Here is a 24,337-nt window from a genome sequence, read left to right as displayed (position 1 = left end):
CAGCCTTGAATTTGCTCTCAGGTTAGGCATAGGGATTTTGCACAAAGAGAAGGGAGACGATACCTTGCAGAAAATGCAAGCATACACACACACACACACACACACACACACACACACACACACACACACATTTAAGGGAGATCTTAATAAAAAAGGATAACAAAGTATCTGAGGATTTGTCAGCTTAAGACAACATTTATGACTCCACAGTATGGAAGTCATAAATGTGTGTCGGGACCCTGGATGTGGCCTAGCTGAGTCCTCTAACTCAACATCTCCCCCGAAGTGACCATGGAGGCTACAAACCTGGGAAGCTGTACTGAGAAGTCTCTCCTTCTGTCTCACACAGAGTGAGTAGCAGAATTCAGTTCCTCCCAGGCCACTGGATTGGGGATTCTAGTTCCTGAATGGCTGTTGGCCAGTGGCTACCTTGAGTTCTGAATCATATTGACTTCTCCATTGGGTAGCTCACAAATAGTATCTTGTTTCATCACAGCAAGTGAGAAGAACCAGAAAGAAATGGAGAAAGAAGAAGATTTCACATCTTTTAACCTGCTGTGAGAGGTGCCAGCCCACTGTTTTCACTTCATTCTCTTCTTGAGAAACAAATCACTAGATCACTTTTTACCTGCAGAGGACAGCATCATATCAGGGAGTGAATACCAGGCAAGAGAATCACAGAGCCCCAGGGAGCCATGCTAGAAAGCTACTGTGCCAAGAGCATCCCGCATGGTGGAGACAGCAAATGCAAAATTCAAGAGGTGTTTGAGGAACAGAGAGAAGCCAAAGGCAAAGTAAAACAAGGAAACAGAGCTTGAAGAGTAAGCAGGAGCTGGCTTTCATAGAACTCAGAGACTCCACAATTTTGATTTAATAATGAACCTGGGCAAAATTCCCTGAGTATGCTGGAGCAGATGAGGTCAAACACTATTGAAAAAACAAAATGGTAAGAATGGCAAATGCATTGTATTTACTCATTTGTTTTTACTGTTATTTTAGAAGTTATTTTTGTTTGATTTGATTTTCCTTTGCTTTTGTGCCAGAGGAGGGGCTTGCAATCAGGGTCTGCATCCTCACTTGCTTAGCTTTTTCCCCCCTCCATTACTGATTTCTTGCTGATTAATTGGAGATTAGGGTCTTGGGGCTTGTTCTTTCCCAACTGGCTTTAAAATAGAGTCCTCAGATCTCAGCCTTCTGAGTTCCTGAGGATTAAAGGTATGAGCCAGCACACTCAGTGACTGTTCAGTTGTGGGGTGGGGAAGGGTTGGGTTGTGAGTGCAGGGGCTTGAACTTGGGGCCTGGGAACTCTCTCAGAGCTTATTTGTTCAAAGCTAGACCTCTACCATTTGAATCACAACTCTACCTTCTGTTCCTAGTCTAGCTTTAAACTGTAATCCTTAGATCTCAGCCTCCTGAGTCGCTAGGATTACAGACATGAGCTACCAGTTGTTTATACTTTTTAATGATTTTTTTGGGTGAGCAAGCTGGAAAATCCATGTCAGTTGTCCTCTACAATTAAAAAAAAAATTAGGGGCTGGAGGTATGGCTCCAGTTGTAGAGCACCTGCATAGCTCTGTCCAGAGTTCAAATTCCAGTACCACCAAAGCAAAGTTTTCTTTTACTATATCTTAACACCTCAAAAATCTAAGCTAGTAGTGTATGAGGAGCTGACTCCAAATTATACATATTTTAGGATTTGAGCTCTTGTATGTTGTCTGGAGAGAAAGATTCACTAATATTTTTATGACTCATTACAAGACATAGAGACTGCTCTGCTTGGATTTTAGGCAAAAGTCAGGAAAAATGAGGCGTGGGGACGGTAGATCAGAAGACCCTGGCTACGCCAGAGGGTCGCTGGGGAAAGGTCTCCTATAGTCTGGAGGAATTCAGGAAATGGAAGGGAGGCAGTCGAGAATGAACATGCATAAAGTGCTGATGTCTTCTCCCTGGTTATCTAGGTCATTTAATCCCAGCACACAGCTGCCAGCTGAGCTCTTCCCCAGGCCAAGCTGCTCGGCTTTGAAATGCTCCCCTAGGCTGCCTGGCCCAGTGATGTCAGCCAGGGCGAGTCTCTCACAAGGTGATGTGCAAGGGGAAATGTGCACTGTCTTTGCTCAGGAAACATCTGGTGGACCTGCTGTTTCTCAGGCGGGTCCCTGGCTGCTCTAAAAGTTAGTGGAACAGACGAGGATGGGAAGACATAGACCGGGTGATTACTCAACCTCGCCACCCATTCAGACTCCAGTGAGATGTGAGGAAATGACCTTCCCTAGCCGGAGCTCTCCCGGGACCCAGCACTGTTTTGCAGTCACATTTCCTAGCTTGAAATGGGAAAATAAATGTTGTTTACAAGAGCTTAAAGTAGCTGAAATGGGAATTTGAGCCCAGCCGTGTCGTTCAGGGCAAAGTCCTACTTGGAAGCGCTCAGTGGTCCTGAAATACAGGCTCCACACTGAAGAATGTTATTCTCATGCCCTTGGGAAAGAAACACCTATATATGTTGGTAAGCACTTATAAAAACAGATCCAGTCCTCCCCTGGCTGCATGGAGCTCTAGGTACTGGCTTTTGGATGCTTGGTTTCCATCGACTTTTTCTCCACTTTTGAACCACTGGAAAGGAATGGATGCAATAGATAAAACAGCAGTGGCATGCTGCTCTCCACCACACCTCCTCTTCACTGTTCCCCGAGTAATACGGGTTTTCTTCTCCCTCAAATGAATATGCCTTCCTTTTCACCCTGTTTCACCTCGCTTTCCTCCCCTAGATAAATCAGTAATAGCACCTGTGGGTATAGACTGTGGGCATCCGTCTTCTAAGAGAGCTGTTAGAAAGCAAAACCAAATATTAACAAGGATAACCGGAGGCAGGTGGTAGAAATGTCTTGAAAAACAAAAGCAACACTTGCTTTACAATTTCTGAGAAACCCATTTGGTCTCAATATCCACTTTGGTTTAAAAAAAATGAGGTGGAACACAGGATTAAGAGGAATGTTTTCAGACTCGTGTTTTTGGCAGTGATCACCCGAGATCAGATAGCTTAGAATGATTTGAATTCCATATGTTGTATATATAATTAGAAGACCCTAGCTGGGTGCCAGTGGTTCATGCCTGTAATCTTGGCTACTTAGGAGGCTGAGATGTGAGAATCATAATTCAAAGCCATCTTCAATAAACTATAAATAAATAAGCCAGAAGAAGAGATATGGCTCAAGTAGTAGCATGTCAGTATTAAGCAGAAATGTTTTGGTAAGAGATAGAGCCCCGAGTTCAAGCTGTTCTATACTGTCTTGCAGCCTGTCTAAACAAAAATCAAGTAATATTTATTGGTAAAGTTCTACACGTTATGACAATGGGATAAGGACAGAGAACGACTCTTCTGCGTCATTTCTTCTTGAGTCAGCATCAGGATTAGAACTTCTCTGTGGACCCTGGCTTGATGAATGCACATCTCTGAGCTTGATCTGTTGTTGGTCTTGTTTCTCTGGAGGATGCAGAACCCATGCAGTGATACTATGGAAAATCTCTTCCAGCCCAAGTGCTGGATTTCATTTATTCAGCAAGAGCCTCCATTAGGCTTATCAAAGACCTCTGTTTCTCTGATAGACTATGGTGAGCATTGAATTTGGCAGCAATTTGACAAAATGTAGGCAAGATTTTCTTCACAAACCAAAGGAAAAAAAACAGCCTGAGGCTCGGGATGGAGTAAGGTAGTGGGTAAGAACAGCCAATATGAGGTGACCCATTTCTAAATGGAAAGACATAAAGTACCTTAGGGGACTCCTCCATGGCCACCCAAGAGTGACCACCAAAAATGTTGAGGAACCGTGGAGAACAGTGCCTAGCTATTCGAATGAATCAGGTCACGGGTCAACCTAAAACCTCCCAGAGCTTACTGATGCTCCCGGTATGAAGTCCAGCATTCTCCTGTGGTTACCTGGATGCCCCATGACTTGTCATCTTCTTCAGTGATATATAAGACTCCTTTCCTCGCACCACTGCTCCTGCCATATTGGCCGCTGGTAACTTGTTAGATACTGCTGACTCCCCTGCGTAAGGATTTTGTGCAATTGGTTCTGCTGCCTGGAACGGTTGTCTTCCTGCATTCTCTCAACCAACTCCAAAATGCTTTCCTGTTCCTCAGGATAAAGAGCCCTCTAGTTGGACTTTCTGAGTACTTACTGCCTGCCAGTGGCATGTGTCTTCTTCAAGAGACCATCAACTCCAAGTCTGCCTCATTCATCCCAGAAGCCATTTTGCCTGTCTTCATGCCTGATGACAGAGCTTTTTGAGAAATCACCTGGTAAGGGAATAAATGTCTCCATGCTTTTAAAGCAAATTGTCTGATCTGGATGGCTGTCTTTTCCAATGGGTTCTTCCTGCCTTGTCTCTTCCAGATCTAGGTGGGAAGCTAGGAAGTGTGTGGGGCCAGCATTATGGGTGGGGATCCTGAGGGAAGAATTGCAGCCAGAGAGCCAGGCCAGGACTCGTGCTGTGAAATGGGAATCTTTTCAAGGGAAGTGACCCTGTGCTGGAATTCCTCAGCTCCAAAGTACTCATTAACTTGGAATTGTTACATAGCGTGGATAATTTGTCTGTGGAAAGAATTCAGCCTTTGCAGTAGTACTACTATTTGCCATTAAATCTCAACTGAATCCTAAGCCAGGCTGGATTTGGTCCAGACTGTGTCATTCCCCTGATATTACAGTAGCCACAGCCGGCAGAGCCACCTCTGAACAGAGCAAGAAAGATCATGGGATCATCATGGAAGGACCAATAGGAGTCTAGAGAGCCCAGAGCCCAGCAGAATGCTGACTTGGAACCCTTTGGCTTGAACCAGTGGGGAATGAGCCTGCATATCTGGCTGGGTTTCCTCTCCTGAGTTTATATCACTTGATCAATCTTCTCTAAATCATTTATTCAGGCAGTCACCTATGGTCTACTACCCTCAGAGCCAGAAACTGAAGAGCAATGACTGCTTTTATCCAAAATGCTCACTGCCTACAAACGTGGGGAAAGATGAAACACAACAGAGTTCCAGGAACAGCAGTATGTTTGCACGATACAGCACATGATATAGTTACAGAATTTGGATAAGGCATCCCAGCACTGTGGAAAGGTGTACCCTGAGCTATCAAGCACACCCTCTAAGCACCTACAAGGTAGATACTATTTTGTTGCACTCTGGCACCCACCAGAGTGCAAGGGTTCTCGGTTCCCCACACACTTCACATTTCAGTGCTGTGTAAAAGCAGCCTCTATTTCAAATAAGTGCCCATATCTGTCCTCGCATGTAAATGAGTTGAAAATCCTTGTCTGTTCAAGTCCATGAGTTAGGCTGGCCATCAATTGCGAACAACAACAACAAAAAAGACCTTACTGATTTGTTCTCAGAAGAAAAGAATCTGAAAGAATTGTAAATCACTCTGTTTATTCATTAGGGTACATCTTTCTTCCCAGAGAGAAAAGTGAGGGATGCCATTGGCTTTATACTCCGTATCCATTCATGGAAGTTTGGTATCATTACACGTACTGATTACAAATGTTCCCTGAGATCACCAAGGACTCTGCCTTCAGCCACAGCAGCAGTATCTTTCCCTATCAAAAACTCACAAGAAACTATAGCTCTCTGAAGGTCATTTAGGTGGTCAAAGAGGTAGAATTCTTGAGAAAATAAAAAGTACGAAGTCAACCAAGTTACTAATTCAATTCTAGTCACTTGGGAATTACTATTGTTTCTTCAGCATCTCCAAGTGTTCCAGAAGGGAAAGTGAGACATCAAGAGCAAAGACACTTTGTGTGCAGCACAGCACTGACTTGAGGAAGAGAGCTGCAAAGATCCTGTCTCAGTGCTGTGCTCAAAGCAAATGTGGTTTTTATACCTCCATAAAACACAGAGCTGAGAGGTATAGGCAGCCTTTCTTTAGTTGCTTATGGAAATGAGAAAACTCTAGATTTGAACAGAGATGGGGTGGAGTGAGATGGCTATCATATCACACGGCTCAGTCAGGCATGAAGTGCTTCACACATGGTCTGATGTCATAGCAGCTACTAATCCTTCAAGTAAAACCAGGGCAAGACTTTCTGAATTCCCACCTTAAACCCCAGGCAATTGAAATCATCAAAGCAAAAGGCAAATGGACATCAGCCGATGTCTCCAGTGTTAACACATACAAGGTCAGCTCTGAATAGGGGGACAGATGTCAGCAGTCCCTCCTAGGTTGCAAGAAAACACATTCTGGAAAGATCCCACCTGGCTGGGAATGGCTGCCTTTACATGTTGTTTTCCTTCCTCCACCAACCATGGAATGCTTCTGTAACCTATTAAGGACTTCCTATGTAAAATAGGCAAGCCAAAGTTTTCCTGTCTCTCATTCAACCATGGAAGACGGCAACCCCACCAGGTCAGGTCGGGGAAAAGGAGAAAGGAAGTCAGTGAGCCGGGCAACAGGCAAATGTGCTTTCGGACAGCATGTTGGAAGTGCATGTCTCTCCAGATAGAAATGTAAGGAACGCTGAGCACTGGTGGATGATGGCACTTCCAGAGATGTAAGAGATCTTATTCCTTCTTATGATTTCTTGAGGTAGTTCTGACAAGCTTTGGCTGTTTCTTTTAAGAAGTTTGGAACTCCATTCTGCAAAGGAAAAAAATACTTGGTCATTTCTTTGACTCAATTCTTTAGGATGGGAAAAAAGGTAAACAGAATAGCATTGGACATAAGAAAGGCAAAGGAGCCTTTGACTGTATTTCAACACAGCATTGTCTCAACCAGGAAAGGCAAGACTCTAGTGTAAGTTAGAGTGGATAACAAGACAGCTCAGTGTGCCACACCTGCAATCCCACCTACTCTACAGGAAGGAAGATCACAGCTCCACATCAGTTTGGACAAAAAAAAAAAGTTAGAAAGACCCTAAGCTCAAAAAATAAGCCAGGCCATCTGTACTTGGAGATGTTACATCCAGTTACTTGGGAGATGGGGTAGGAGGATCAAGATCTAAAGCTGGCCTGGACAGAAGCTCAAGACCATATCTGAAAACTAAACTAATGCCCAAAAGGCTAGTGGTATTATTCAAGTGATAGATCACTCGTCTAGCCTAGCAAGCACATGGCCCAAGCTGAAACCCTAGTAGCTCAGGAAAACCAGAGAGAGTGCAAAGAACGTAAACTATTGCATATACTGTCTTACATTTTTGACTTTTACCAATAAAAAGAACTCTGAGACATTGTTTCTTGAAAGAAAAAGCAGACACTGGAAATGGGATTGAGTCAGATTGTGCAAAGACGTGAAAGGAAGGACTTGCTTTATAGACCTGGGAAAGGCTAAGACTTTGGTTATCAGAGTGTAGGGCTATTTAATTCATGCTCCATACTATATCATAAAGCCAAGATTCAAAACCACATCTGTACATCTTCGCTGTGAAGCTGCTCAGCCTTCTCATCAGGCCTGTGGAAAGCAGGCTGAATGTCATCATGATACCCCGTAGCAATTCCCTCTTCCCATAGAACAAAGCCACAATGAAAAAGTGGGAGGCTTCCTTTAGGCCTGGACACATCCGGCTGTCTCCAGGCCCAGTCTGTTTGTCCTACACCTTCCTCAGCAGACTTGGGGGCCCAAGGGACTATTGTTCCAAGAGGAGCACTGTATTGTTCAAAGGTTCCAGAGAGTGATCCTGCAGGGTCTGGGCCGCTACTAGAGAAGGGCTGGCATTCCAAATGACAGATTTTTTTCTTTCGTTCCAGCTTTCATCCTGGGTATTGGCAAACCCAGCCCTAACCAGAGTCACTCAACCAAAGTCTTCATAAAAGAGCCTCATTATGCCAGGGACAATGCGTCTCTTCGGCCTGACAGCTCCGCAGGCTAAGTCAACATTTGTCAGGCATACTCTCCCCCACCCCACATTTGCCTCCTGGGATCTCACCTTGGCTGCCCAGTTAATGAGCCAGGACGGAATTTGGCCACCCGGGTTATCGAAGTAATACATGAAAACTGAAGGAGGAAAAGAAAGGCAATTTAGAAAGGAGGGGAAGCATCAGAAAAAGCGCAACAACAAAATCTCTGAACGGTTCTGTCATCAGTCTCCGGCCAAGGAAACACCAGGGAAGGAAAACAGCAAGCACCTATTCCCGTTCTTTACCAGCTTACTTGGAAGGTATTTCTCGATAAGAATTCTTGAAAAGAACCACAGGAATGTGTTCCTGCTATTTACTGAACGTTTGGCACTTGAATACTGAGTCTCTGATTTAGTTATCATCACAACCCAAAAGGAACCAGCAGAATAAATCTTATTATATAATAGATGAAACGGAGATTCATGAAAGTCAGGTGACACCTCAAGGGGATAAAGCTAACACACATCAGATGAATGGTTCAGATTCTGCCTAAGACACAAGCACTGGCCCCAATATGAACCCACACATCCTTCCCTAGGAGTGGGGGTAGAGCTAGAAGTCAAGGCAGACAGGTTCTGAGTCTCTAGCTTTGTCTTGAATAGAAGTCACAACTTACAACTTATATGCCCACCATCTTGTCCGTTCCCAAGCTCAGCCTCTATGTATCCACAGGATCCGCCAAAGTGGATCTGTAGGTCCTGGAGCTTGAACTCAGGGCCTGGGCACCGTCCCTGAGCCTCTTTGTGCTCAAGGCTAGTGCTCTACCACTTGACCCACAACACTACTTCGAGCTTTTTTGAGTTTTGTGGGGACTTTTCTGCCTAGGCTGGCTTCGAACCACCATCTTCAGATCTCAGCCCCCTGAGTAGCTATGATTACAGGCATGAGCCACTGGCACTTGGCTACTTACAGTGTTTTGACAAGGCAGGAAGTGGAAAAAAATAAGAACAAGTTGGGTCACATGAAACACGTACCCTACCCCATGCTCTTACCAATTTTGGGGGGGGGGCAGGATGGGGACTCCTCCCCACAACCAATCCAAGGCCTGCTTTGCCCCAAGCCATCTCTTGCCTCTAGAAGTAATCTTTGTGTATACAGCCTCCTTCAGAGCAGCCCAGGCTTCACTGTGGGCCAGGACTGGATGAACTGGGTGTGTGAACTGCGCCTCAGCTTTTACCTTTGCTCCCATTCTTGCCGTCACTCTCGATGGCCAGGCTCTGCTTGTAATACTTCACTCGGGTCACACCAGACTTCTCAGGAAACTGAGGCACAGAAATACTCTTAGCCAGGATCACATGAATCTTCCGCCCTTCCACCTCCATTTCTCTCAGCTGCCGGATGTAGACATACTGCACTGCCAGTCAAGGCACACAAACTCCAGCATACCAGCCAGGCAGGAGGAAGCCTCACCAGCCAGAAGCAAAGCAAGGGCAGAGGTGTTGTGTCTCCAGTTTGATACTTCTGTGGTCCTGGATAAAGTGATCAATCTCTCTGAGACTCAGTGCTGTGATTTGGGGAAAGGTAGTACTGTGGGTCATATTTGTCCCCAGGCAAGTCTGCAAACCTGGGACAGAATAAGTACCTGATTATTTATTTTTGTCCTATTCTCACTCAGAGCTATAATAATTACAGACATCTAGTAACCATAATACATGAATACCTGAACACTTAGTAGGCAGATGATCTCTGGGATAACACGGGTTCAACAAGAATAATGAAGCTATTTCATTTTCATAAGTAGTCACAGATCAGTCACTAACTCTATTCCTGAAAGCGATTATAACCTAAGAGATTTTGGTACCAAAGTCCCCATCTGACAGATGGCAACCCTGAGGCTCCACGAGGAAAAGAAACAGCCAAGGTTCCACAGCCCAGCTAAACTGAAAGAAACTGACTGAAATCACATGGCTACCTATGATGTCACAACCAAATGGGGCTCAAACATTAATGAGTTCAGTATAGTTTCATAGTGTCAAATACAAGAATTTGGAGTTTTAAGCTAGATGCCTATAGCTGGCAAAAATAAATAAATAAAAGTTACTCACACAACACAATTCCACTTGAGAAAACACAGTAACTGTACATAGAGGCCACCTCCGTGTCTCTCCAGCTTCCTCTGCCCCTGTCCCCACTCCCCAGGGTCTGGACCAGTAAAGTTGTTCCAGGTTTCTGGGAAGGTTAATGCAGCCCTGGCTCTGGTTCTCTTCTCTCTCAAACCTTAAACTTTTTCCCCCCATAGCAAAATATTGTTCTAGTAACTCTACAACTTGCTCAGCTCATCACTTGACACTCCATGGATGAAAAGTCACCCTGTGGCTGAGTTCACTAAGCCCCAGAGAAGTGAAGGGTGATTTTCATAGTCAAACAGCCAATCGGGTATATGTTTATCCCTCTTAAGTTGGGATCCTTTGTTCCCAAACAAATGCTCTTTTCTATTGCACAATTTCCTCTGGTCAGTAATTTAGTAACCCTTTATTGTGGAGACATAGAGACATGCAGAAAAGCTAAGAAACTCATTTGTTTTCTAGCCACCCTAACGTCCCTACATTTTATATGGCTGCTTCATTTCATAAACAAGGAAGTGCGGAGGCAGAAGTATGTACCTAGTGTCCAGAGCCAAGAGGGAAGGGAACCATGGTGTTAGAGGGAATGAGGAGAGTCAGGTGAGACAGGAGAGAATCCTGACGAGACAGCAAGTATAGGAATGAGTGTCAGTGCCTGTACTCCATTCACTTATATGCCTGCTGTATGTTCTATGGAAGTGGCTGGATCACCAGGCTTCATAAAGTGCTCCTTCTGGGCCCCCATTCTATGGGCCAATGGTTTCCAGCTTAGGACAACTTCTCCAGAGAATATGAACTACTATGTAGTGTCCCCAGTTACGGATGCTCACTGCTGTCAGACCCAGAAATCATACTTTGAGCCTCTGGGGGGAAAAAGATCACACAAGAAGTCACAGTTCCAGCAGAGCCTTTCCGTAAGGACTGAAGACAATATTGGGGGTGGGGGGAGGGGCTTGGCATGCTTTGAAGGATACATCTCTGTTGGACATGGGGAAGGGGTACTTGACTTCCCAGTACACCACAGTCTTTCCATCACAGTCCTGTTCACAGAGCTCTACAGAAGAACAGAAGAAATTAGTACATCTGGGATCTTTGTGGTTTCAAGTGACAAGAAACATAATAGCCTCAGAATGTATATTAAACCATGAACTCATACAGTGCAGAATTATTTTTATTATTTTCGTGCCAGTACTGGGGCTGGAAGTCAGGACTTGTCCTTTAGTTTTCTTACTCAAAGCTGGCTCTACCAGTTGAGCCATCTTTTCACTTCCAGCCTTTTGCTAGCTAGTTAGCAATGAGTCTCTTGTATTTGTCTGCCTGGGTTGCCTTGCCACCAGAGTCTTCAGATCTCAGCCTCTTATATAGCTAGGTTATAGGTTTGTGCTACCAGTGCCTGGCAGATCTTTTCTTTTTTTAAGTTTCATAAACACTAAAAGCTTGTTGCTCAGAAATAGCTTAGAGGACATAAACATACATAAAAAATAAAAGAGAGCTCAAGAAAACCTGTAATATGCAAAGCACAAACAATATTCTGGGACAGGCTACATTGAAAAGATGTCAATATAAAAAAAAGAGGTTTTTAAACAAATGAGCCACCAGATGGCACTAGAACACCAATAGTTTTGTTTTGGAGCCCAGACTTCCTCTTCAAGATTTGACACCTTGCAGCCAGACTGAAGTAATCGCACAGTGCTGGGTCTGGCATGTTCAGGTGGATAAGGAAGGTTCTACCGATGGCAGGGTCCCTCCTAAAAAGCTAGAAAGGGGGCTGGGCTCTCTGGCTAACCCACATTTCTTCCTGTGATGCCTCAGCATCAGGGATCAGATCCCCTTTCATAGCCTCCCCCTCCAACCACTCCCCTGCCAGCCTTTGTGGAGAGTGCTGCATAGCTATCTCAAGAAGAAACCCAGAAAGTCTGTTCAGTGACCATGGGAGTTCCTAGTGCACATGATGGCAGGGATAAATTAAGGTGTTTTGTTTTGAAAGAAAAATCTATTGAAATCAACCTGCTGATTAAGTAAGTAGCTCTTCACTGTCTTCCAGGGCATCACCGGCACCTGCAGGCTGGTCTGTAAATCGGGGGTATAAATGGGTGATAATGCAGTGATTTCAAGGCCATAGTGACCAATGGGAGGACAGTACAGCTGGCCAGAATCTTGTCTGCAGGCCCACTGAAGTTTAGCCAAATGGCTGTCAGGTATTCAATATCCAAAATGACCAGAGTAAGGATAAGAACCTCAGGATTAAGTCATACTTCAGTGGCTCACAGCTGCCTCCTAGCTCTTCAGAAGGCTGTAATCCGAGGATCGTGGTTTGGTACCAGCTCAGGCAAAGGAATCTGAGACTCTTACCTCCTATTAACCAGCAAAAAGCCACAAGGGATCATGTGACTCAAGTGGTAGACTATCAACCTTGAGTGAAAAAGCTAAGCAAGAGCATGAGGCCCTGAGTTCAAAGCCCTAATACCAGCACAAAAATGAAAACAAAAAGCAACAAGAGGGAAATGGGGACAAAAACATGAGACGGGGTATCAATGTGTGAGAAATAATGCACCTCCTACCTGATGAACGTAACTGTAACCCCTCTCTATATATTATCCCGACAATAAAAAAAAATAACAGTAAAAGCCTTCAGGACTATCTGAGCAAAGCCAGCTGCAGCTTCATTGGACATCATAGCACAAAGGGCTGTGGCTGAGTAACAGACATCGAAGGCTCTGCAACTGCTTCCCTTAAAATCATATACCTGAGCAGTCACGGGAAAACAAAGGGATTTTGCTTCCTCGTCCTACTCTTTTCCAAACTGAAGACATGTGTGCCTCCTTTTGGTAGAATCCATTGGCAGAGCCTTTCTTATACAGCTGCTTCATGGCTGCCAGGCAGAGTATGACATTCCGCCTGCTCCCCTCAGAGACAGGTGAATGCCATAACGTCCCTACCTAGGAGAGGAAAACACAAAGTTGCCCCAGCCATGGCTGTTACCACGGGAGTAAGCAGGTGCATCACACTAAACTGCTGAGCACATCCTGTGCTCTGGCAGCATTTCCTAAGGGGAAAGGAGAGTTCTCCTTCCTCTGCGGATATTTATGTGCTTAGAATACTGCGGGACGGAATCTCCATTTTAAAAAAGAGAGAGAGAGAGAAACCCAGGCACTGATGGCTAACGCTGGTATCATAGCTACTCAGGAGGCTGAGGTCTGAGTCGTGGTGTGAAGGCAGGGAGGATGCAAGGCAGGCAGGGAGGGAAGGAAGAGGGAAGGAAGAAAGGGAGAGAGAGGTAGACGGAGAGAGAGACAGAGAAGGCTGGAAGGGGTGCTGTAGCTCCAGTGGTAGAGTGCTAGCCTGGAGCACAAAGAAGCTCAGGGACAGTGCCCAGGCCCTGAGTTTAAACCCCAGGACTGGAGGTCGGGGGAAGAGAGGGAAGAGGGAGGGAGAGAAGGAGAGAGAAAGAGAGAGAGACAGAGAGAGAGAGACAGAGACAGACTGAGAGAGACTGAGAGAGACAGAGAGAGACACAGAGACACAGAGAGAGAGTCGAGTATTTCCTAGAGGACAGCTCTCAACACCAAGGAAAACAGTCTAGAAATAGAAATAGAAATTATGTGATTGGAGAATGCCAGTAGCCCCTAGACCTTTCCCTGTGTGAAGCGATGAACTCTCTCTCTCCTTGCTTTATGCTATCTTGCACTGGCAAGCAGGAGTCCTGGCTAGACTCAACGTCCCAGGATTGGCTCCCCAGGCTGATCATGGGAGCGGGGAGGGAGGAGACCACTCCCAGCTAAGGGACAGGAGGCTCCTCTGCTTAATGCCTGCCATAACTGCATTTCTTCGGGGAGGGGGGACACCTCATCCACACAGCCCGCCGGCCATGCCAGCTGCTTGGCGGCCTGGACCCTTCAACTCGTAATCATAGAAGAGTTGACTGCTGCTCCAGCCAACCCAGCGGCACCAGGCTTAATGGCGCTTAATGGCAGCTTCTGAACCTGCGGCTCAATGCTTCCTGTCACCACCCCTGCTGCACCCTGCACTCTGAATGCACTCCCTCCCCCCCTCCCGCTGTGTACCTATCCATGCCTCTCCAGAAAACTTTGATTCTATTTCTAAAGGCACATGTGAATAGAACCTCCCCCGTGAGACCTTCCACTACCAGCGCGGTACACGGGCTGCCATCCGCTGCCATCCCCGCCTCAGCAGGCTGAGCAGAGCCGCCCCAGTGCCCGCTGCAGGCAGGACCCAGGTGTGTCAGGGGCTGGTGCCAGAATTGCAAAGGCACATTTCAACTACACATGTGCACAATTTTTTGTGTGTGTGCTACTATTTAAAAGGAATCACCAACCACACAGAAATTACATCTGTTCCTTTCTACTGACCGGGATAAGCAAGAATACATTTGCTTATCTATTTTTATTTTTAGTATGTATCACTTACCTTTCACATACTGGTCCCAGTGTTTTCTGTAGTCTAAGTCCATATAGACAGTTGCAAGGAGATCTGGGGGACAGTTTTCCAGAACGCCAAAGACCTTATACTTATAAAGTCCAGTTGGCTACAGAAAAAGAACAGGCAGATAAGAATTCATTGGTATGAGTTGAGATGAAGCCAGATTCCACATCATAGGAGAGACTGCTGAGGTTGGGATTCATGCTGCACCAAACATGACCCCCTGTCAGCTCTTAGAGACACAAAAAAACGTAAAAGCATGTACGACCTGTGGTTTCATGGATCTTCTATTTAATAAAAGGCATGGAGGTGGCAGCAGTTGTGTCTGTCAGCCAGGTGATTCAATAGGATGTAGGAAGGATTGTGCCATAGGGAATGGGGGTGAGGGGAAAGGGCACACAGGATAGGACTATGTGGAAGGTGAACAGGAAAAAGCTCTAGTAGGAGGGGTAAACACAACTCAGAAGGGCATTGTGTTCCAGCTGTTAGAAGGAGCCAGTCGTGTGATGATATGGAAAGACATTGCCAATAGGAAAAAGGCCCTTGGTTGTCCTTAAGGAGATTGGGATCTAGAGAATTCTAGATGGGAGGAAGAATGGTAAGAGCTGAAGTGAGAGAGGTGGGGGCCAAACCTCCAAAGATCTTGAAAACCAGGGTAAGATCTAGCAGCTGAGCAAGCACATGCCTCTATACTAAGTCTCCACTGATGGGAACTCAGACCCCTCCCTTCTCCTGTCTGCCCCCTGGGCACACATTCGGGACATGGTAAGGGTTTATACACGCTCACATGTGTATGAGCCTATATACTCTATGTGTTTCCATCAACAGGAAGAGAGACAATTAACAGTTTGTTCTAGAATATCAAGCTCCTATTCTATACACGCCGGGTAAAAGGAGAACTGACATGTTACGATAGTGGTCTCCCAGTCTTCCATTGGTTGCTCTGGGATATCTGCAGAACTAAATTATAACAAACTGTTTCCTTAACTGAGGTCCCTTCCCTTCCTGCATGGGGTTACAGCCCTTCATGACCCCAGTCCTATCAGCATTAAACAAGAGGAACAGAAGAACAGAACGCCCTCTAGGAAGAGAAAAATAGAAGGGCCCTGGTTTGCGTGAATTCACAAGAATGAGCCATTGTGGCAATTTCCTTTAGACAACCTTTTCACGGCAGAAGTGAGCAAAGCCAGACCCCCAGAGGAACACAGTTCTGGGTAACACCTTTCCTAGTCCAGAAATCTGACATTCTTTGCCAGTGCTGAAATAGTACAGCCCACATGGCTGGGTCCAAATAGTTTTTCACCCATTATTTCTTTCTAAATAAGCTCTTAGCAAACGCATCCCTTCTTACTTCATCTTCAAAATATTAAAGTGAATTTTCAGTAAATACAAAAGAAATTCCTATTTATTGCAGAAAAATTTGAAATGCACTTGTAAGTCATAGATAAACTCAGAATCCACAGCTACTACTGATCATACTGTATTTTTTGAAGGGAATAAAACCTAATTTATGGAACCAAATAGTAATAATATTGTATTAAACAGCTGCTTCTCTTATTTATTTTTAACTTCATGGTATGCTGAAGCTTCAGGGGAATTCACACAGAATTTAATTATTCCTAAAGGATTTTTTTTTGTAGATATTTCATGCAGATATTTCCAGAGTAATCACAAAATAGTTGGTCAAAATTTCTAAATTTTTCCACTAGAAAAGTTTCCTTGGACATCAATGTGAGATGATTGTAAGACTAATATTTTAGGCTACTGGTACATTCCATAAACCTTTAGAGAGGTGCAGCAAGCCTGGACTGGGAATATCCTGTCTACCAAAACTGGGTACCATGGTCTGTATGAACAATTTCATATAGAAAGTAATTGCAGCTTCATCTGGGCAAAGTTCATACTACTGATGTATAAGACCTCTTTAAAATTGGAGGTACAACTCCTTTGCAAGATTTTTTAAAATACATTTTTTCCAAAATTACTAACACTGCAGCAAATGACTCCAAATTAGCTTCCTAAAGGAAGAGCTTAGTGAAGCTCTTCCCAAACCTCCTTTAAGAGTATCTTCAATGAGGTGCTGGTGGCTCTGCCTATCATCTTAGCTTACTCGGAAGGCTAAGATCTGAGAATCATGATCTGAAGCCAGCCAGGGCAGGAAAGTTCAGCAGGCAAAAAGCCAGAAATGGAGCTATGGTTCAAATGGTAGAGTGCCAGCCTGCTGAAGTCCCTGAGTTCAAGCCCTAGGACTAGCATACACACACACACACACACACACACACACACACATCTAGAGTCAAATATGCGGGGTATTTTTTCTAATGTCCTCTTTATAAGGTGTTTACTTTCCTATATATCAAATAGTAAAAGGATCAGACTGGTGGTAGACAATTAACCAGTACCATACATAGAATAAATTAACAAAAGAAGCAGAAGCATTGGTGTGTTGTAAATCCCTTCTTCCTTTCTAAGCGATTTCTTATGAGAATGTACACAGTTAATACCTTTGCTCCTCTCCTGTGCAGGTAGGAAAGCCACATTCCGTCATCTGAATGTGGATGGGATATTTCGAGCTGCAGCATCTATTCTATGACCAAGAGTTCAAAAACTAAGAGAAGGCTATAGAAAGTCTCAGAGTTGCTAGTACCACTGATTGGTGAAATCAATACCAACAACTGTTTATCTCTGAACTATCGATTAGTTCAAAAAACTAAACTTCCCTTTGTTTAAGTCATTCTTGCTCCAGTTTTGTATTGCTCACTAATAAAAAACAATTCTAATGGCTATCATGTTGAATCTTATCATGTTGGGAAGTAGTGAGGGTTAAGAACTCTCCTCCTAACACATAAGTGCAATGCCTCATACAAAATAGTAGTTACTGAAATAAACTGCAGGAAATGGAAACAAGAGGGCTTTTTCTTTGACAAGCTCATCCTTGTTTCTCTTCCAGATTAATTTTGAGGGGTACACAAAAACTTACACATGGTAATATTGTGTAAGTTGCAGCATTGTATATAGGTACTTTACTGCCAAGACAACTTAGGGAGGAAAAAAATAAAAGTAGTGCAAAAAAGCAGAATAGACAAAAAGAGAAAAAAGAAAAAAAAGAAATGAAAATGGAATGGTTTGAAAGAAACTTTCTAAATCTACGCTTGTGTGATTTCATAGAAAAAAATAGAGAAAGTTAAAAATATACTGAAATCTTATGGAGCACAAGTTCCTTTTTGTCCCAGAACAGAATTTAGAATTTGCTTATGTCTACTTGGAAGAAAAAGATACAATAAGATACCATTTTACTTCCAAAATGAAAATCTAATTCATAACAATGAAAACTGAAGTGTCTCTAAGTTTTATTTTAGTCTTTTCATTGAACCCCTTTGCAGTTTTGGAGTTTTTCCATTCCTGAGTGAAGACCTGTCAAATAAGGAGCTCCAAGAAGCTATACAGCTGCACAGCTTCCAAAGCCAAGTCAGGGGACATCAACAGCCATTCAAGGGCCACGTGTGACAAGAAGGACCCATAAGGGCCATTGATCCACCAATTGTTTACAGCTTCTTTCTAGTTAAACCATCCAAGCCCTTGGGGAAGTGACACTGTCTTCCATCCACAAGATTACATTTATATCATTGCAGAATCTCAATAAAGGCTGAATGAATTATATAAACTCAGAGTCTTCTGTCTCTTTTTGTAATATCTCCAGTAGTGAGAAACATAATCCATTTATGATGGCCCATTTCACATTTGGGAAGCTTCATTAGGCAAAGAGAAGTTTATGCAAAGTAGGAGGAAGAACAAAGTTTCTGTGGGCAGGAAGATGACTTGTCACTCACCCTCCAAAGCACTTCAACTTTCTTGTCAGTATCAATGGAAGATAATGGAAGTCCATGGGCAAGGGAGAGGGGAGCAGAAAAGTGAGCTGGGGAATACACTTGTTGAGGGTATCTACCAGGAGTATATGTCTTTTCTACAGAAATGCCCACGGTGTAAAGCTCAAGTCTCAAGCCAGTATCTTAGTTCTGATCTTACGTCAAATCTTGACCAATCAATTTCATCTTTGATTTCCATATAGGTTCAAAGGTGACAACCGCAGTATCTCATCATTAGGTTAATTCAAGAATTGAGTAAGTCAACATTTGAAAAAAAAAAAAAAACTTAGTGCCAAGATAAGAAAGCATGCAACCAATTTATTATAATGGCTTATCAATTGTGTAATCAACAGAGAGAGCCACTAGGAGAACAGCAATAAGATCAGGGCCTTCCTACCAGGTACTTGATACACAGGATACAGGAGAGCAAAGAAGTGAGAGGCCAGGAAACCAGCCAAGCAGGTGCTCTGATACTAGGTAGGAGGTTCTTAAGAGCTAGCTCAGAGGCAAAGATAGCTGGGTGCTGCTGGCTCATGCCTGAAATCCTAGCCGTTTAAGAGGCTGAGATCTGAGAACTGGGACTTGAAAACAGCCTGGGCAGAAAAGTCCATAAGACTCTTACTTCCAGTTAACCACAAGAAAATCGGAAATGGAGCTGTGGCTCATAGTGCTAAAGCACATGCCTTGAGTGCCAAAGCTCAAGGACAGCCTCCAAGCCCCGAGTTCAAGCCCCACAATGGACAAAAAAGAAAACAGGAAGAAAGTGAACTAGATGCTGGATATTTCTGAGCAGCTAAGTCAAGAGATAAATGTAGGGAAATTGGAATAATCACAGAGAAGGTAGATTTGGCCTGCAAATGTGCATTTCACACTGAGGTGTTTGCTCTAGAATTTCCATAGGAGATTGAACTGGCAGTCCTAGACTATATGTGTCCTGTTCATTTTACTGGCACCAAAGGTCTTAGAATACAGCAGGCATACAGAGTTTGTGGGGTCACTGCAATCCTTATGGAAACACAACAGCAGTAATGGAACATGTCTTCCTTTGGGTGTACTGGAGCACAATCAGTGAAAACATGGTTACTTCAAATTCTTTCCATCCCCTAAAGCTGTGAGTATATGAATGAGAGCAGCCCCAAACTGATTATCAACAGGAGGTGAATGTCCGTAAAATGGGAAGGACTTACTGGAAAATTTCACACTGAGAGTCTGTCAGTGATAGTCACCAAAATCATTACTATATACGGGAAAAAAAAAGTGATACTTCTGCCACTTTCATCATCGGCTTTGTTGGGTGCATTTGTAAGTGTTTAAATTAGCATTCTACTGTTCAGTAGTAGCAGAAGGAAGGGATTGTCTTCAAAAGCAAATATATTAATTTTTACAGCGCATCATAGCACCAATATTTTCTATTTATCTACTAAGCCTTGACATGGTATAATTTGAGGGCTGAGTAATTTTATTTCTCACAAAGAGGCTTCTCTGTGCATTGTAGCTGTCAATGGTTATGACATGACTAATGAACCTAGTAACACACCATGTAAGGAGTTGGGTTTCTACTCCTTGTTCAACAGATAAACTCTACTGAAAAAACAACAACTTATTTCCTGTTTTAAAATTTAAAAGTACACATTTAATGGACAGTAGAAGGTGCTTTACAAAAGCATCCACATGTTTGGAGATTCGCTAGATTATGATGCTTCCAATCCTACCTCTACCGTGATCCTCATTAGACTATTGCTTTGTCTCTCCAGGCATGCGCCTTCCATCCTTGATCAGACGTTGCGCTGGGTGAGTATTACAGTACCTTCCTGCTCTAGCTCTGAAATAATCTGGTCTTCCGCCAGGAAACCTTGATTTCACTTCCCTGTCCATGACTTATAACCTATAGGCCACATGCACCGGTCACAGAGAAGCGACTGCTGAACAAGCCTCTGATGACAGGTCTCAGGGGCAATACCTCCCGCCCACCCAGATAGCTACCTTGTTCCAGTGGTTTCCAAACACTGAGAACTGCTTAATAACCAACTCTACTCTCCATACACCTCAGCTGCAGTGAAGTTTCCTACCTGAAACTTCAGAATCAAGTTATTAAGTTTGACTGTGAAGGAGAGCCAAGAAAACTGGCTACTAGCCATGTGTCTGTCCATGGCTCACACCTGTAATCCTAGCTACCCAGGAGGCTGAGATTTGAGGATTGGGGTTTAAGTCAGTCAGAGTAGGAAAATTTATGTGACTCTTATCTCCAATTAATCATCAGAAAGTGGAAGTGGGGCTGTGGTTCCAAGTTGTCAAGCACTAGCCTTGAGCAAAAAAGTTCAGGGGCAGTATCCAGGCCCTGACAAGAGGAGAGGAGAGAGGAGAGAGGAGAGAAGGGGAGGGGAGGGAAGGGAAGAGAAGGGAAGAAGGAAGGAAAAGAGATCAGAGAGATCACAGTAGGTCTCTGGGCAGCTTGGCATACCTGCTCCCTTCACCTGCATCTAAGCCCCAGGATGCTTCCCCTCCCCCACCCCTAATCATTCACCCCCATTCATCAGGCAGGCTTGTCCCCCTATAAGGCCTTAGGAGTGAGCCTATGCTTATTTTAACCTTGTCATTACCTTCTAAAAACACACACACACACACACACACACACACAAAACTTTCTGAGTTGCACTGTCACCAGCCTGACTGGTCCTTTCTGTCACCTGTTGTCTTCTCCACTGTTTGCTTTCAGAGGCCATTGGTGAGCTTGGGGCAATAAACCCCCGTTGCCCCCCCCCCCCGCCCCATTGCTGACTGCCCAGTAGTCACAAGCTCCCCAAAGCTGAGCTCCCCGTGGTTGGACGCCATGTTGACACTCCAGAGCTCCTGGGGTTCCTTATAATGACCTCTTTGTAATGACTTTGGGGCTTTAAAGTAACGGAGCCTTCATTAGGAATAAATAAAGAACAGGAGGCGGTACCCTGGTTCCTGGGATGACAGCAGGGTCTGCCCCGCCCCTCCAGGGGAAGGGGCCCCGGGCCCGCAGCCACAGGAGGCGTCTTTGGAGCTCGGGGACATCCACACCGTCCCCGCCCCACTCCACGAACTGTCCCACCACCGCCGGGGCTCACTCTCCGGCATCAGCCCGGGGCCAAGTCACTAGGGGTCCCCGCCCCACGCCGCCGGGAGCATCGCCGGGGCTCCGGCCCCCCACCCCCGCCCGGTCCTCCCCGGGGCTGGCAGCCTACCTGGTCCAACAGCCTGTAGATGGCGACGCCCGAGGCCTTCACCAGCAGCTGCCAGGCCCCGGTCAGGGAGGGCTCTTGGAGCTCGGCGATGGCCTCCCGGAACTCCTCCTCTGAAAAGCTTCTCTCCGCAAGCGCCATCCTTCCTTCCGCAGCCCGGGCTCCTCGCCCCGCACCACGAGTCCCGGGAGACCGTTCTGTGGGGCCTCCGTCCGGCCTCCAGGGGGCCGGACGCCGGTAGGGCTCCCACCTGATTGGTAGGGAACAGAGGAGAAGGCGGGACTTCAGGTGGGAGGAGTTAGTTGGGCGGTGGGCGTGGCCGGGAGGGGGCGGATCTGGAAGTGGGCGGGGCTGAGTCTGTAGTCCCGAGGTTGACCAAAATAAACTGAGAGAAAAGCTGTAGCATTGGATCTGGGGAAAGAATGGGGGGTTGAAGAAGTGGGGGACTTCTGAAACGGAGAGAGAGGCAGACGTTGAAATCACGCTGAAAAGTGATACTGCCATCGGGAGCACATCCCGTACTCTGCCAAAACTGCCTGGAATATTTCTGTTTCTTTTTCTGAAGAATGTAAAACGGATCTCTTTCAGGTGGACGAAGTACAGGGATGAGATGCTAGAATAAAACTGCTCTTCTGCTTTGCGTTTAAAATGTTATTTTGAGGAAGGGATCTATGGTACTCATCAGAAGATCAGAAAACTGATTAGAAGGTAGGAGGAGCAGAAGAGGAGGGGGAGGAGGGGAAGAAAGGAGGGAGGGGAGGAGGGAGGGGAGGAGGAGACCCGTCCATAAAGGATCTGCAAGGCTAAAATTTGAAGAGTTAAAAGGAAAACCTTTCAGATACCTTGTTTATCTATCCAGAATTTTTGGTTTGCATAATTTAGATCTTGATGCAACACAAAGGCCTTTTTGTTCCTCTGAAGTCCCTTGGGTATTACTACATTTCTCACCAGAAAACTACACCTAGCATTGTGTAAAATAGTTTAAACATCAAAAGACACAATAGTCAGACAAGTGCCAAGAAGCTGTAGAAAACCAGGTCTCCTCATCTGTAAAATAGATCAAGAATTGTGCAGCTATTTACAGTTGGCCATTGAACATAAAATATATTTGCATGGTGATTATCCAAGTAAATGTTCAATGAACATATTCCCTGTTTTACATCACTAATTTGAAATGCAATTTGTTCAGTACTTGAAAGAAAGTCAATGGCAAATTCTGTTTATGCCAACTTAAAAGAAAGGACCCATGATTGCATTTGGCAGTGGTCTTCAGCACAGCAGGAATAAGTTACTGATTTATGGTTCTATATGGGTGGAATTTTCCTAGACTAACTGAAGTAAAGACTAGAGGAATACATTTTACTGTTTTTATGATGGCTGTTAAGATGTCTGTAAAAATTAGATTTTATTGAAACTAAAATGGATTGCTTGGGAAAGCAATCATTCTGAATTCAATTCAAGGAATGTGTTATGAAGGTTTCCTTTAACAAAGCTGTAGTTTAGCATCACACAGCAATACATGAAAACTCCGTGGAGGAATTCCTCACAACACGGCAAACCAAAGTTTCTCAAACACTTAGAAATACTGGATAAGACATACCAAAATAATTTTACATATACAGCTTAGCTGAAAATAAGGAAATAGCACACTTCAAATTTCAGACAGAGAATGTAAACCAGAAATTTAATTAGAGTTCATGAGCACACCCCCCAACACACACGCAGCCCCTCAACTCCCCATGTTTGTGAAAGAATTAATTTTCATTATAGTAATACTTCAGGCTTCATTAAATAACTGACTTTCTCAGAAAAAGGAGTGATTTCCACAGTTAATGAGAACAAGCTACTGGACATGTCCAGATCAACCTGTTCTGGCACCTGTCCGCACGTAGAAAATAGGTGTTCTTATATAACTAAGACTGTGTCATGAAGTCAAAGACTATACCACAAGAATCAGCATAAGCAGGGTGTTGTAATTCACTTAAACCTTAAGCCTATACTAAATTCAAATTTCTATTGCCTGTATGGTGTGGAAGCCATGGAATATTAAATTGCCATGCACTACGATTTCAAGATCATTGAATCCCTTGCCAGAATCAAAACCTAGGGCATTTGCACAATAAAGATATATGGAATAACCACAGAAAACAAACACCCACGAAGAAAAGTGCACCAAAAAAATAGGAATCACAAGGGCGTTAGGAAACAGGAGTTAGTGATGTTCATCAGGAGAACTTGATAATATGCTGGAGGCCTACGATTGACCATCAGCATGGAAGTGGAAAAACCAATCTACACATAGAACAGCAAATAGCAGACATAAAAACAATTTTTAAGTTAAAGAAATACAAAATGAAGCCTGGCACTGGTGGCTCACCTGGGCAATCCTAGCTTCTCGGGAGACTGAGAACTAAAGATGACAGTTAAAAGCCAGCCTAGGCAGGAATTTCTGTGAGACTCTTATCTCCAATTAATTACCAAAAAAGCTGGAAGTGGAACTGTGGCTCCTGAGCCCTTGAGCACAAAAGCTAAGAGACAGTGGTTAGGCCCTGAGTTCAAAACTCAGGACCAGCACAAATAAAAAGAAAAGTAAAAAGAAAAAGAGAGGAGAGAGGGAGGGAAGGAGGGAAGGAAGAAAGGAGGAAAGGAGGAACGGAGAGAGAAAGGAAGGAAGGAAGGAAGGAAGAGGAGGGAGGGAAGGAGGGAGAGAGGGAGGGAAAAAGGAAAGGAAATGAATAAAAGTAGTTATTTGAATTCAAATTTAATCACAGAACAATAGCTTCCCTGTCACAGTTCCAAAAAATATGGGAATATGAAAGTGGTTATAAAAAAGCAGCACAGATATTAAAAGAAAAATAGAAAGCATAAATA

At 44.4% G+C, this 24,337-nt stretch overlaps 1 protein-coding gene across 1 annotated transcript; it reads right to left on the bottom strand.

Moving 5' to 3' along the window:
• Positions 1-6,477: 6,477 nt before the first annotated feature.
• On the bottom strand, positions 6,478-21,689 carry Pctp (phosphatidylcholine transfer protein). Its single transcript, XM_090351071.1, has 6 exons — positions 21,470-21,689; positions 14,380-14,497; positions 10,926-11,005; positions 9,066-9,237; positions 7,918-7,985; positions 6,478-6,632 (listed from the first exon to the last, which is right to left on the bottom strand). The coding sequence occupies exons 1-6, from the start codon at positions 21,605-21,607 to the stop codon at positions 6,567-6,569; spliced, it is 642 nt and encodes a 213-aa protein (XP_090207197.1). The 5' UTR covers positions 21,608-21,689; the 3' UTR covers positions 6,478-6,566.
• Positions 21,690-24,337: the final 2,648 nt, after the last annotated feature.

Source organism: Megascapheus bottae, chromosome 17 (genome assembly GCF_031878675.1).
Source record: "Megascapheus bottae isolate mThoBot1 chromosome 17, mThoBot2.hap1, whole genome shotgun sequence".
NCBI lineage: Eukaryota > Metazoa > Chordata > Mammalia > Rodentia > Geomyidae > Megascapheus > Megascapheus bottae.
The sequence above is the reverse complement of the archived record's forward strand: the minus strand, read 5'-3'. Positions and strand labels throughout refer to the sequence as shown.